The following is a 14,779-nucleotide window of genomic DNA, read 5'->3' on the forward strand; positions in this document are numbered from 1 at the left end:
TGGCACAGTGAACAAGGGAATGTAATGGAGTGTCTTGTCTCTTTGGGAAAACAGTGGGTGGCAGTCAAATGAAAAGAAATCGGAGAATTCTAAACCTAGCCATGGGGAAGACTTTCTCTTTTTTTCGGGGGGGGAGGTTGGTGGTATTTGGGGCCTTCTCACCCTAGAAAACCTGTGTACCTACATCCTGCTCACAGTGGAACATCCTTCCACCATGCCAGCCCCTTTTACCATTAGTGAGTTCCTCCTTAGAATCCAGTTTGGGGAAGGACCCAAGCCAGCCTCTGTTCCCCTCCTGGCTTACTTCTGACTTAGCAGATTTCAACACTGTGCCTCTGTTTCAGTCTCATCCTTAGCCTCCCTCAGTGCCTAGGGCCTCTTAACGCTGGAGAATCCACACACCCTGCAGCCTCCCTTCGCCATGACAGTCTGCCTTTCCCATCAACGACTGCCTCCTGACCTGAAGTCTCCATTTCAGGGGAAAGGCCCTGAGCTGACTTGTCTGCATTCCCATACCCCTGTTCCCAGCACCTCTTCCACCTTACCCTTTCCCACCTCCATTTAGCTCCTTTTTGCCCTTTAGTATAGTGTCTTCCTTCTTCCGTTAGAATGTAAGCCCCTTGAAGGCAAAGTCTTTTTGCTTCCATTGGCATCTCTAGCACTTATCATAGTGTCTGGCAATAGTAAACACTTAATAAATATTGGTTGATTGTCTGACCAGAATAATTGTGTGGGGTGAGACTCTCCATCAGAGCAAAGCTCTAAAGTGACATCTGGTTAGAAAAAAGGGCAAAAGATGGTACTTATGAGTGTGAGTTTGTCAGCCTGACCTGGCCTAGCTGTCAGTGCTGAAAGGTAGAAAATATAGAGACAAAAATATTGGCCTTGATGATCACCATTTACAGCAGAAGTGATGAAAAGTAGTTGGGACAAGATAACCCAGAAATGGTTTTCATCGTCAAACATTTGCTGTCTTTGCCAAGCAGAGAGATAGCAGTCAAGGACAACGGTGTTTTGGAATATAAACACATTTGTAAAATATGACACAGAAGAATGGCAAGAAGTTACCCATCGCATCACCCTGTAAAAGTATGAAGCAGTCCAGAGACCTCGGTGTGACAGGAAAGGGAGCCATGGTATCACCAGAAATGGAACATTTGTTAGCTTGTCTGTAATGAGTTTTGCAATCAGTGACTGTGGAAGCCCTGCATTTGGTACCGTGTCTGTGACCCCAGTCCCCAGTGAGCCATGGGACTAGTCTGGGCGGCCTTCATCACCCTCACACCGTGATAGCTAGTCACTCTGGTCTGGGCAGCCTTCATCACCCCCACACCTATGACAGCCGGTCATTCTAGGCTGGGCAGCCTTCATCACCCCCACACCGTGACAGCCGGTCACTTTGGTCTGGGCGGCCTTCATCACCCCCACACCGTGATAGCCGTCACTCTAGTCTGGGCAGCCTTCATCACCCCCACACCGTGACAGCCAGTCACTCTGGTCTGGGCGGCCTTCAGCACCCCCACACCGTGACAGCCGGTCACTCTGGTCTGGGCGGCCTTCATCACCCCCACACTATGACAGCCAGTCACTCTGGTCTGGGCAGCCTTCATCACCCCCCACACCATGACAGCCAGTCACTTTGGTCTGGGCGGCCTTCATCACCCGTTAGCCCGTATGATCATTTGTCCTCTGGAGTCACGAAGGGCCTGGGGTGACCACCCCACTTCTTAGGGCTTTCAGAAATTGTTTATCTTTTCTGTTCTCTTAGGGTATACTTTGTTCCCCTGGTTCTGCACATTTCATTCTTCATCAGTTTGTAAAAGTCTTCAAGGTGATTCTTTTTTGTCACACTGACACAGTGTAAATTGTTTTTCTGTTCATACCATCTTTCTTACACCACAGCACTTCTCCAGCGTCTTCATTCACCGCACTATTAAGCCATTCTCAATTGATGGGCATACCTTTAGTTTCCAGAGTGGTGGGGTCTTTTTTGCCGTTATAAACAAAATTGAATAAGTATTTTTATACATAAAAGACCTTTTTCTGTTTCTTTGATCATTTTGGGGTTTGACCCCAGGTTAAAGGGCATGCCCTGTTGAGTAACTTTTTGGGTATGATTGCAAATTGTTTTCTGGAATGGATGTACCTGTCCATGTATCCACATCATTATACGGGTTTCCTACAGCCTTTCCAATATTTATTGTTTTCCTTCTTTGCATCTTTGTCCATGTGATCTGTGGGAGATGGGATTTCAGCATTGCTTTAATTTGCATTTCTCTAATTATTTGTGATTTGTTTGTTTATTTTTTTGCTTTAGGCAATTGGGGTTAAGTGACTTGCCCAGGGTCACACAGCTAGTATGTGTCAAGCATTTTGTTCTGAGGCCTGAGTCAAACTCAGGTCCTCCTGACTTCAGGGCTGCTGCTCTATCCACTGCGTCACCTAGCTGCCCCTTAATTATTTGTGATTTGGAGCAGTATTTTCATATGCTATGATTAGCTTGGGTTTCTTTCCTTGAGCACTGCCAATTCAGATTCTTACACCATTTATCAGTGAGGAGTAGCCTTATTCTTTGACATTTGAGGGAGTTCCTTATATGCCATGGACATCACTCTGCACTGAAATCCCCATGCCTTTTCACACTGTTGTCTGGTTATGGTTCTCCTGTCTTCTACCTGCAGAGTTAATTTTTGGGACCCAAACATACGACTTTTATTGCTAGATTTACCCCTGTGCTCTAGCTTGGCAAGATCCTTTTGAAAATTATCTGTCTTGTTGTTAGCTGTCCCTCACTTGGGTCATCTGCAGATTTGGTGAACGTGCTGGGCCCAGCCTGCTCCATTGACTCTGAAGTCATTAACTTTTTGAGTCTGTTTACTATCTCTTATGTCATCCGCATATTTGATGAGCATGCCCTGTAGGCCTTCATCCAAGTCATTGATAAAATGTTACACAGCCAAGATCCCTGGTGGCACTCTGAGGAAGGTGCCTACTAATCACAAATGTTAGTCTGCTCATTCAAACCATTTCAGGTCTATCTTGTTCTGTTTTCACCTAGCCCATGCTAAGCTCCAATCTCTCTGTCTTTTGCACAAGAAATAGTAGGCCCTGCTTTAGCAAATGCTTCCCTAAGATTTGGGTAAACTCAACCTATACCATTTTCTGACCCTGAGTGCTCTCAGTTGAGTCTTTGGAGAAAGGCAGCTGAGCCTTGTGCGGGATGGAGATCTGAGGAAACAGCGACATTCTTGCCTTGGAATGTGTAAGGGCCTGAAGATAAGGGTGGAATGATGGCTTAGGAAATAGCTAATAGGCCCCCCTCCACTGCAGGAAAGTCAGATAAAGGAAAGTGGTCTGGGAATTGGAGCCAGAATGTGGTGGGAGCAATTAAGTCCTACCTGAGGACTTTACATTTTATCTTGGAGTAACAGATAACCATTGCTGACTTTTGGACCCAGGAGTTACATGGTTAGTTAGACCTTTGCCTGCTAGAAGATTCCTTTGGCAGTTGTGTGGAGATGGGTCTCGAACCAGGGAGACCAGTGGGGTGGCTATCACAGTGTGGGGGTGATGAAGGCTGCCCAGACTAGAGTGACCGGGTAGCATGGTGTGGGGGTGATGAAGGCCATTCAGAGCAGAGTGACTGGCTATAATGGTGTGGGGGTGATGAAGGCTGCTTAGACCAGAGTGACTGGCTACCACAGTGTGGGGGTGATGAAGGCTGCCCAGCCTAGAATGACTGGCTGTCACAGTGTAGAGGTGATGAAGGCCGCCCAGACTAGAGTGACCGACTCTCATAGTGAGGGGGTGATGAAGGCCTCCCAGACGAGAGTGACCATGTATAACTGGAAGAGAGAGGACATGTGTATGGAATTGGAAAGCAGACCTCACAAGACTTGCCAGTGAATGTGAAGGGTGAAGGAGGAAAACAGAGGCCTAGACAGTTCCAGGCTGTGAAGGATCCTGGGTGATGAGGAGGATGGCCGGGCCGTGACAGAAAGAGGAAAGCTTGGGGGAGAGGGGGAAGAGTCGGGAATGCATTGAATTTGAGATGGCAAAGGGATTAATTGGCTTCACTGGCCTGTTGAGGAAATGCTTCAAATCCATCACTTCCCTGTGCTGATGCTGGGGAAACAGTGATTGCTGAATTTGCTGTTCTGTGTATATTCTGGGACAAAATTCAGAAATGTTTCAGCCTCACTGTGGCAGAAGGTCTGGTAGAAACAATTACGCGCCCAGCCTCCTTGTCTCCCAGGTGACAATGCCGGTGGCCCCTGTGCAGCTAATCAGAGATCGGGCTGAGATCTTGCCTGTTAGCTCACTGTTAGCTCATTTCATCATCCGAGTCTCTTTGCAGCCACACTTTTTAGGGCTGTCACTTTCCCTTCTGGCATCCAGTGTGCTTCTTGTGAGCAGAATGCATTGGTTCCTTTAAAATTATTTTGTGCATTTCGGAATAGTGGATCTATTAAATCACTTTGTTCATTTGTTTCTGATTCTTCGTGACCCCACTTGGGGTTTTCTTGGTGAAGATCCTGGAGTGGTTTGCCATTTCCTTCTCCAGCTTGTTTAACACATGAGGAAACTGAGGCAAACATGGTTAAGTGACTTGCCCAGGGTCACACAGCTAGTAAGTGTCAGAGGCTGGATTTGAACTCAGGCCTTCCTGACACCAGGCCCAGCACTCTTTCCACTGGGCCACCTGGCTGCCCTATTAAATCAGTAAGATTGTATTAAAAAAAAGGCCTGATGACCTACTCTTAGCTTACAGTTACTTGGTGTGGATTCCTGGTCTTCAGTTTTCTTATTTGTAAAATGGAGATGAAAGTATTAATTTATCTGGGAAGCCTTGGCATCCGCATAACTATTATTTTCAAGTGCTTTGCAGTCCATTCAGTACTGTGTAAGTAATCCTAATGGAGGGTAAAGATAATGAGGTAAGGAAATTAATTCTTTTGTACTCTTCAAAGACAATGCAGTTTGCAGGGCAAATGCTTTAGCCAGCATTAAAAGCAAAGTTATCAATTGGAATATAAAATAATCAGAATAGAAGCTTTTTGTTCAAACAGAACTTGTAAACAGTCACCTGACTTTGAGTTGGAACTGTAGGATTAACTGGCTCATCTTGACTGGTGTGTGCAGCGGATGGAGTGCCGAGTTCAGATCCAGCTTCAGACACTTCCTAGCTGTGTGACCCTGGGCAAGTCACTTAACCCTGTTTGCCTCAGTTTCCTCGTATATAAGATGACCTGGAGAAGGAAATGGCAAACCCCTCCAGGATCTTTGCCAAGAAAATCCCAAATCCCAGACAGAGGGTTGGACACCACTAAACAACAACAGCTCGGTCATAGTGTCATTAAAAGCCCCGGAATTATTAAGGAAAATTTGAGACCTTGAAAATGTATTTTAAAAGTAATGTGTTACTTACCAAGATTCCTATGCCCAAAGTTTAGAAGGACTTCAGCGCACGCACGTGTACTTTTCTCCCTTGACAGAAGCCAGAGAGGTGCGTGGAGCTCCAGTTACTTGTCACTCACTGCATCCCACCTTCCCTGGCATTTACCCTTTTCTCCTTCAGCATGATAGTCGGGGTACCAGAAGTGCAGCGTCTTGGACTCGATGGGGACTTTCCTTGGCCACAGCACTGCCTCCTTTACCGTTCATACTCTGTCTCATATAGCATTGTTTTACATGAGGTGTCCTTCCAAAAATTCACATAATTTGTTCCTTTGTAACCTTTCCCCTACTGTCTTGCCTTTTTTCATATCAGACACCTTCACTGAGTAGCTAGCTTTTTCTTTTTAATGACTATAGAAATACTCTAATCTCTACTCATAAGATTCTCTACATAATCAACAATTGTATTCTTACCCATGCTTTTCAGTAATCTATGCCTGATTTTATGCTAATCTGGGAAAAAGTAAATAGTGATTTCTGTAAACTGAGCTTCTTATGTGAGTGATCTGCGATTGCTGTTGGCAGAATCACTCCCTTCATTGATGGAGATCCCTGCTTATCTGGGACTCCATGATTGAGGAAGAGGCTCTTTGTGAATGTCTGTGGTCACCCAAGGGCACCCTGTGAATGATGGGGAATTGTAATTCCTAGGCAAGCATCTTCTTCCTGTGGGTGCTTCATCTGTTCGGACAGATGCAGCGCCTGGCATGGAGAAGGCACCGAAATGCTTATGGGAATCCCGCTATCCTGCTGCTCGTGTTCATGAGCTGATTACTGCCTGTTGGAGCCCACTGCCTGCATACTCCAGTCGGCTCGGAGCCAGGCACCTGCCGTTGGGTAGGCCCAGTGCACAGGGGTCCTTGGGCCACTCACACCTGGGCCTTTGCTGCAAAGTGTCCCCAGTGTTTTGCTCCAGGTGTCTTTCTTGAGAAAGTGCTCTTTTATACCTCTTTTCTTATTGGTGATAAAAATAACAATAAATGATTTCGTAAATATTCAAAAATATTCAAAAAGTATTCAAACCCAAGCTGTTTCTTTGCAGAAAAAGTGCCTTCTAGACTCTTCCTCTTAATATCTGACTTTTTTCTTTTAGGTTTTATGGCAGTTGGACGTATTCCGTCGGAGTTTACGCGTTCTGTCTGGACATGTTTGTCAGGGAGAAGCCTGCATATTTTGTGCTTTAAAGGTAAACTCAATAATGCTTAGGAAAGTGGGGCTTAAGTGGTCATTGCTCTGTTTTTGGAGGAAATTACGGGTTTGGATAGGGTTCTTAATGTCTTTTCAGCTGTTTATCTTTGTTTAAGTGTTTGGGATGTGCTTTATTCAGTTTTTGAAGGGATATGCTCAGTCAAAGATGATAAAATAACAGAAATTGATACATATTCAGAAGGATTTGAAGTAATTTTGAAGCATCAACTTACTAATTTTCATTTAAAAACCTATGATGTTAAAATTCTAGCCGATTTGGAAAAGTTCCAGACTAGAACTCCTAGAGGTGGAAGTTACATTCAGCTTTCTTTTGATGAACAGCCAGAAAACTTGTGTCCTGTGTTATTTTTGTGTCCCCTGGCCCCTGTTGAAGTTTCCAGATGCATTTCTAGCTTGAGAATTGATTTGAAGCCATTTGCAGTTCTCAGCTTGTGGCCTCCTCAGTCAGCTCAAAGTGCTCTCTGCTGACTTACCAGTGATTTCTCAATTGCCAAATCGAATGGCCTCTTCTCCAGCCTGATACTTCTGGACCCTACTGGTCCGTAAGACGGGCTGCCTGTCCTCTTTAGGCTTTGGTGACGCTGTTCTGTCATGCTTCTCCGGTGTGATCACTGCTCATGGGTGTTCTCCAGGCTTTGTCCTGGGCCTTCTCTCTCTTCTCTGGACGTACTGTCTCCCTTGTGATCCCATCAGCTCCCTGGAGCTCAGTCTTTATTTCTGTACAAATGATTCCCAAATCTACTTGTTCAGCCCCTACAGGCCCTTGTGTTCAATTCAGCAAGCATTTCTTAAACACCCGCTGTGTGCCAGGCGCTGTCCTAAGCCCTGGGTGTACAGAGACAGTCTCTGCCCTCAAGAGGTTCGCAGACTAATAGAGGTATGCTCACCAGTTGCCATTTGGACAGCATACTGTAGACACCTCAGACTTAGCTTTGCCAGAGTGTGTCATCTTTCCCCACAAACCCTCCTTTCTTCCAAACTTCCCTATTGCTGTCGAGGCCACCGCCATCTTCCCGGTCCATCCGGACCTCCCCCTTAGGGTCATCCTTGATTCCTCATTCTTGTACCCCACAGATCCAATCTGTTGCCAAGTCCTGTCCTTTCTGCCTTCACATTATCTCTCAGAAGCATCCCCTTCCCTCTTCTGATACTGCCTCCAGCTGGTGCAGGACCTCATCACCTCATCCCTGGACTGTGGCAATAGCTGCCTTGGGGGGTTTGCCTGCCTCAAACCTTTCCCTTCCCGGGACCCTCCTCCATTCAGCTGCCCCAGTGGCCTTCCTAACATGCCCGTCTCCCCATGTCATCCCCGTTGTTACCTCCAGATCCTTCTGTTTGGCTCTCAGAGCCCTTCGTGGCCTGGTCTCCTCCTGCCTTTCCAGATGTCTGTACTTTACTCCCAACATTGGCCTCTTTGCTCTTGTTCTGTGTGTTTTCACGGGTGCCCCTCGTGCCTGGAAGGCTCTGTGCACTCACCTCTGCCTCGGAGCCTCCTTGTCTTCCTGAAATCCTAACTGCTTCCTGCAGGAGCTCTTTTGTGATCCTCCGTCCCCCTCATGGTCCCTTCACTGTAGATCTTGTAAGTCTCCTTTGTTCCTTGTTTTCTCCCCTGGTAGAATGTGAGCACTTTAGGGCTAGCTCCATGTTTTTGGATTTCTGTATCCCCAGCACGTAGCATGGTGCCTGGCACTTAGTAGGTGCTTCACAAATAAATGCTTCTGGACTGGCATTCAGGTGGGGATCATTTAATGTTGTTTCTGCTAGAATGTGACTAAATCAATTCATGGTTGTTAATTATGAAGAATGTAGATAAAATATAGATACATATCCACTAAATTCTGAATATTTGAGTCAGTTAAAATTGTAGAAACGAATTTAATCTTTAAGTTCTGATGAAAGTCTTAAAAAAAAGTTACCATTTTGGAACTGCTTCTGGAAGCTCTTTTTGAAAAGTCAAATACTCAAATAAGCAAGTATGTTTTAAAATAGTTTGGTTTAGTGAACAGCAAGTAAATTAGTCACAAAGTTATAATAACAGCAACAACCAGCACCACTTCAGTCCTTGAAGGCTCGGTGATTCTGCAGAGCCCTGCCCCCTCCCCTCTGCCCGTGGCTGGTGACCCAGGAGCTGGTCTTACAGAGTTGCTGGGAACACCTGCCAGGGCTGGGGCTTCTCTGGCACATGGAGGATTTGGGGAATAGGTCTACAAAGCTCTTTCCCTTACCAGTTGATCACACTTATTTTTGAATTACTTCTTTGGAGAAGAAAATTTCCTAAATAGTATCTTGTCCAGTCAAAATGCCAACCTTTGATGAAATTCAGCTTTCTCAACAGACTGTCCTCGATGCTGTTTTTTTTCTCAAGGTAAAATAAGTCCTCGCTCTCAGGAAGTTTATCTCCTAATAGAGTCAAGTCAAACTAACAAGCATTTATCAAACACTTATTGTGTATCAGGCACCATGCCAGTAAAGGAGACCAGATATACACCCGTTGCTATAATGCACATCAGAATGTGATGGAGCAATTAAAGGGGCAGGCGTCTTTCTCAGCTGCAGGCGAAGCAACATAGGCAGTGGGCTTTGAGACCCTCTAAACACCTTGAAGGCAGGAAACACTTTTGATTTATCTTCTTTGTGTCACACGTAATGATCACTTCAGGTTGGAATGAATGGGCAAGGTTGGGGAAGATGCCTTTCTAGGCGTGGAGAATGGGATGGGAAAGGGTAAGGGAAGGAGAGTGGGAAGGACAGGACTGGGAGCTGCTAGGCCATTTGGACTGATGAGTGTGTGAACTGGAGAAGTGAGAAGTAAGATGGGAGAGGTGAGCTGGAGTCAGATTGTGGAGGGCCAAGGAGGTCACAGTCTGTTTTGGAGGAATTGGGCAGTCATCATGTTTTTGTACAGGGGACAGATGGTACTAGAATAATGGTGGGATATGAGGAATCTCTGCCCACTCTTGGGAGGGAAGAAGGGTTATGAGGCCAGGTACAAGGTGACCAGGGCTTAAACTGGGGGAGTGGCTGTGAAATGGGGAAGGATGAGGGGCCCCTGTGATATGGCAAAAGTCGAGTTACTAGGACTTGACGGATGAGGAGAAGGTGGAGAAGGGGGAGTGAGAGAGGGGGAGAGCTGGGGCTGGGAAGGTAGGAAGTCTGGTTTGAAACGTGTGAGTTTGAGATGCCGATGCAATTAGGTCAGAGACTCAGCAGGCACTTGGAAGAAAGCTCTGAAGAAAGGGGACAGAGTGGGGTCCTCTCCTTGCAGGTGATCACTGGAGCCTTGGGAGGGGAGGAGAGAGAGAGAAGAAAGCCCAGCATAGAACTTGGGATGGGGCGAGGAAAAGGAGCCAGGGAGGGAGTCTCCAGAGAGGAGTGGGCGTATGTGCGGCACTGTGGGCAGGGCAGGGAGGCCAAAGGGTGAGCGGAGGCCTTTGGGCTTAGTGACCGGGGGAGGTCAGCTTTAAAAGAGGGCTGAGGGGGACAGGCACATCACAAGAATCTGAGGAGTCAAGGAAGTAGAAAGCAGATGGAGGCAAGCCTTGGCATTTCTGGGGGCTTGCCAGTGAAGGGGAAGAACAGAGAAGAAGAGCTTAAGGTTTTGGTTGTGTGTGTGTGTGTTTTTTTTTTTTAGGGAAAACCTGACTGCTTGTGGTGAGCTGCTGCTTCCAAGAGAAGGAGCCTGGGGGGAGAGGAGGGAGAGAGAGGCAGACAGAGACAGAGAGAGGAGAATTGATTGGGGATGTAGGAGAGATTGCCTGAATGATGGAGTTCCAAGATGAAGGTCGAGGAGGAGATACGGGGTAGCCCATGGTCCTCTGACGGGAGTGGGTGGGGGGATGTAGATTTCGAGGTGCAGAGGCACGGAATTGAGGGAGACGAGGAGGGCAAGGAGCTGTGATCTCAGAAAAGTAGAAATGGGGAGTGTGTCTAAGAGAGTGGGAGAGGGGAATGAGGCTCGGCTGGGCCCTGGCCCTGGACAGTGTTGCATTTCCTTTATGACATGAAACTTGAAAATGATTTTCTGTGATTTGTGTCTAGTAGATGTTGGAAACTTTGTAGTCTTCCATCAGGATTTCTCCACAACCCTAAAAATTGTCATGACTCCTCTGTTAATGGGCACGCACCTAAAACCGAAGGATTTAGTCAGGTTAGGTTAGTCGGGTGAGAACTTAGAAAACTTGTTTTCAAGCATCCCATCCAGTCATCTTATCTTCTGAACATTAAGACTTTGTTCATCTGTAGCCTTTTAGCTTGCAGTGCTGCCATCCCAACTTAGCTCCAGGCCTCTTCTGATAGGAGGTGTGCACAAAGTCAGCCTCAGGAGCCCAGCTCTTGGGTGTGTTTTTTCACTCCTTTTGCCGCAAGAGAAGTTCCCTCGCCTCCACGTCCTCCCCCCTCATTGCCTCTGATTTCCCATGAGCGTCTGCAGCTTCAGGCCACAGTCTGGGAGCACACTTTGTCTGTAAACTGTTATAGAAGTTAATGCCAACTTGGAAAAATACAGCTTTGAAGTTTCAATTCCTATGTTATTGTGCCAGAAATTTCAACTTTATTGTGTTAATATTTTTTCCCAAAATAAGAATTGTATATAAGTTATTACTCTAATTCACTTGTGAAGTAATAGATTTTGGAGAATTTTGTTTAAAAAAAGACAGGTATTTCTTGAAAGTTTTTTTTAATTTGGCTTTAGCAAGCTGGTCTGTGTTCATTTGTTTGTATGTGCTGGTTTTATGTTATTGTATCCCCCCACAGTGAATTCTGTCATCTTACTCAGATGGCTGTGCAGAAAAGTATCTTCGAACTTGTTATGTAAACAGTTCTAAGTTATAATATTATGCAGTGTTGTTCATAAAGAATTTCAGAATGAGTTTCCAATTTGGGATGGCTTTCTGGACGAGTTTTAGATTTCATTGGCTCCTGGGCCACATTTGAAATGAAGAGAGGGTTATTAAAGTCATCTTCCATTCTTCTTCCTGGGGACCAGACGATATTTGCACAGTTTCAGCACAGTCGAGAGAAAGCACTTCCCTCCGATAATATCAGGCACGCCCTGGCAGAGAGCTTCAGAGATGAGCAGCGGTTTCAGCTTGGCTTTATGGATGACGCTGCCGAGTGCTTTGTGAGTATTCTTCAAAGATTCCTGGCATAGGGGAGCTTGTGCATCTGTGCGGGTGCATGTGTGCATGCATGTGTGTGTGTGTGCATGTACATGCAGACGGACTCTGAAGTGGTCACTTTCCCAGAGTTTTTGAGGCAGCTACAAAAAAGAGATTTCTAACCCCACTAGACTAATGGAAGAATACCAGACCTGGCCGGTGGCTTTGTGGTGTCCTGGGCTCAGTGGAATGTGTGTGTAGAATCACTTCTTAGAAGCTGAGGGCTTGGACAGAATAGAACCTTTAAGGCCCAGTCTGGGTTCTGAAGTGCCTTGTTCAGTCGCCCTGACAGCACATAGAACCATCAGTGGCTGTACTGGGTAAATGGAACCATTTTCTTTAACATGGAAAATATGTTTAACAAGATTTTTAAAATAAACGTTCTTTTCAAAGACTTTCTTCAAGTAAGCATTTTAATTTTGCTTGTTAAATATATTAGTAACTTGAGAAACAGTAGATAGAGAGTGCCAAAGTCCTGGATCCCCAGTGAGGCCTAACCACATTAAAATGTAATTGGGAAATGTTTACCAAAATAAAAAAAAATGCATTACAAGATACATAATGTTAATTTGTGGTTTTCTAAGTCTGTACGTGGCCTGCAGGGATAATGACACCACCCTAGTCACCTCTCTGCCTTGGTAAAGGACCAGATTTTTAAAAAAATGTGACTGAGCCTCAAAATTTTCCTTCCTTTTCATGGAATCTGTTACTGCATCTTATTAGTTCCTCCTTCTTCTTGTCTCCTTATTCCATCTCTTCCTTTCCACTTCTGCACCTGTTACTTCAGGTCAGCCCCCCATCCCTGGATTTTTGCAGAAGTTTTCTAACTGGTCTCTTTGTCCTCAGTTTCTCCTTTCTATCTTGAGTACTGATATCAGATTACTCTTCCTAAAATAATCATTTTATTGTCACTGACCTACTAAAAAGCAGTAGCTCCCCATTGCCTACAGAGTAAGGTCTGAATTTAGCCGGGCGTCTAAGCACTTCCATGACTCGAGCCCAGTGTGATTTTCCTGACATAACCCTCCCTGCTCCCGCCAGTCTCCGGTTAGTAAACAGTGCAGTACTTTCGGTATTGCTACCTTTGCGCTTTTGTGGATCTTGCTTCCTGCTTCCTGAGATGCCCTCCTCCCTTTTCACCTGTCCAGAGTCCGTCCATCCCTCCCTAAGAAGTAAACAAGCCCAGCTCCCAGATCTGCTCTCTACCTTGATGGGCCCAGAACACATTTCACTCGGTTTGGCATTCTGAATGTGAACACCAGATACGATGTGCTCTGCAGTCCAGGTTATGCACCTAAGGAATGCTTCACTGATGTGTTCCTGAAAAGCTGTTGTTGTTGTTTTTCAAATCGAATGATTTAAATGCACTAGGAAAGGATTGGAGTAGAAAATAAGTTTCCTATCTTTAAACATGTGGTATTGTAAATCAAAGGATCTCTTTGTAAAGGAAATTGCCTCTCCCCATTTACCTGCTAAAATTCTTAATTTTCACATAGCAGAATTACTCAAAGTGAGAGCACCCATATTGAAGTATTAATGCAAATATCACTCTGAGACTTGACTCTTATTCCCAGCGGCCTGTAGGGTTTGCCCATGAAATGATTTTTCAGTTTGATCATCTAGTTTTTTTTCAGTATTTGAATGTTAGGGAAATAGGAAGCCACATTTTAATTTACAGTCTGGAGATCTGGTACCTGTCATTTATGGCCATGTAAGCAGATTGCCAAAACTGTCTTTTGACTATTTTTTAAAAGCTGTTCCACTTTCGCTTCACCTAGTTGGAGTCCTCATTCTCATTTATGCACTGCCCCCTTCATTTCTCTCTCCTCCACCCACACTGTCTAGTTCTTCCTTATGTGTTCTCCTCCTACCCTTAGAATATACCCTGGGGGCCCGGACTGCCCTGCTTGCTTGGATCTGTGGTCCCAGAACTTAGCAGTGCCTGGCACATCAGCAGCGCTTCATAAATGCTTTTTCATTCAGCCATTATTTGCAGATTTTAAAAAAGTAAATGACTGGGCAGAATTTGCAAGTGAGTTTTCTGAAGTATCTGTTTCATTCGATGCTGTGGATGACATTTCATTACATTGCTCTTAAGTAAATTCTTGACTAATAAGAGTTTTATTTTGCAAAGAAAAACTAAATTCTCTTAAGCTTAGTAACTGGTTTGATCAGATTTTCTCTCTTGTCTTTCTTTTTGCTTATGACCAAATTAGGAAAATATCCTTGAAAAGATTCATTTTCATATTGTGCCAAATAGTGATTCAGACATGTGCACCTCAAAATCCTGCATTCCTCATCGGAAGTTTGCCATGACTCTCTATGAGCAGGTAGGGTTGCTTTTGGGTATTTGGCGTTATGACATTTCCTCCTTCAAACTTCCACAGACTAAAAAGCTGCCTAACTTTTTGTCTGTAGTGTGTGTGCCGGACCTGTGGAGCGTCCTCAGATCCCCTGCCCTTTACAGAGTTTGTCCGTTATATTTCTACAACAGCCCTTTGGTAAGAAGCCGCTTGCTATCTCTCTTTCTCTCTCTCTAGTTGTTGACACAGGCATCAGTGTTCTGTTATGGCCTCACTGGGGACAGTTCGTATTGATGTTTATTATCTTATTCTTGTGGAGGGGCTGGGCCAGTGCTGTCATCAGTAGAGGAAGGTCTGGGTAAGGGCTCTCATCACAACCAATGGAAGAGTGGCACCTTCTCTGCAGCTGGGGCCCAAGAGGGGAAGAGATTTGTCCAGGGCCACTGGCCAGTGTATGTCAGAGTGAGGGCGGGGTGTGAACCCAGGGCTTCCTGAAGCCAAGGACAACTTTCTGTATCACATTGCTTCTCTTGAAGATAATATTGCTTAAAGTGAGAGGAAGTAAAAGGAACACAATTAAAATTAGTCATCTTGTACTTTTGGGGAGGAAGACATGAAATGAAAAAAAAACACATAAAGATGCCTTAGCTTTCT

At 45.3% G+C, this 14,779-nt stretch overlaps 1 protein-coding gene across 2 annotated transcripts in view; it reads left to right on the top strand.

Moving 5' to 3' along the window:
- The window catches only part of USP53 (ubiquitin specific peptidase 53), a 58,255-nt gene that overhangs the window by 17,314 nt on the left and 26,162 nt on the right, over positions 1 to 14,779 (top strand). For both annotated transcript variants that reach the window (XM_021008290.2, XM_021008291.2), the window contains 4 exons: positions 6,551 to 6,643; positions 11,651 to 11,785; positions 14,039 to 14,152; positions 14,241 to 14,323. In XM_021008290.2, coding sequence (XP_020863949.1) covers positions 6,551 to 6,643; positions 11,651 to 11,785; positions 14,039 to 14,152; positions 14,241 to 14,323 — 425 coding nt within the window. The remainder of the gene's footprint in view (positions 1 to 6,550; positions 6,644 to 11,650; positions 11,786 to 14,038; positions 14,153 to 14,240; positions 14,324 to 14,779) is intronic.

Source organism: Phascolarctos cinereus, unplaced genomic scaffold (genome assembly GCF_003287225.1).
Source record: "Phascolarctos cinereus isolate Bilbo 61053 unplaced genomic scaffold, phaCin_HiC Scaffold_9;HRSCAF=440, whole genome shotgun sequence".
Taxonomy (NCBI): domain Eukaryota; kingdom Metazoa; phylum Chordata; class Mammalia; order Diprotodontia; family Phascolarctidae; genus Phascolarctos; species Phascolarctos cinereus.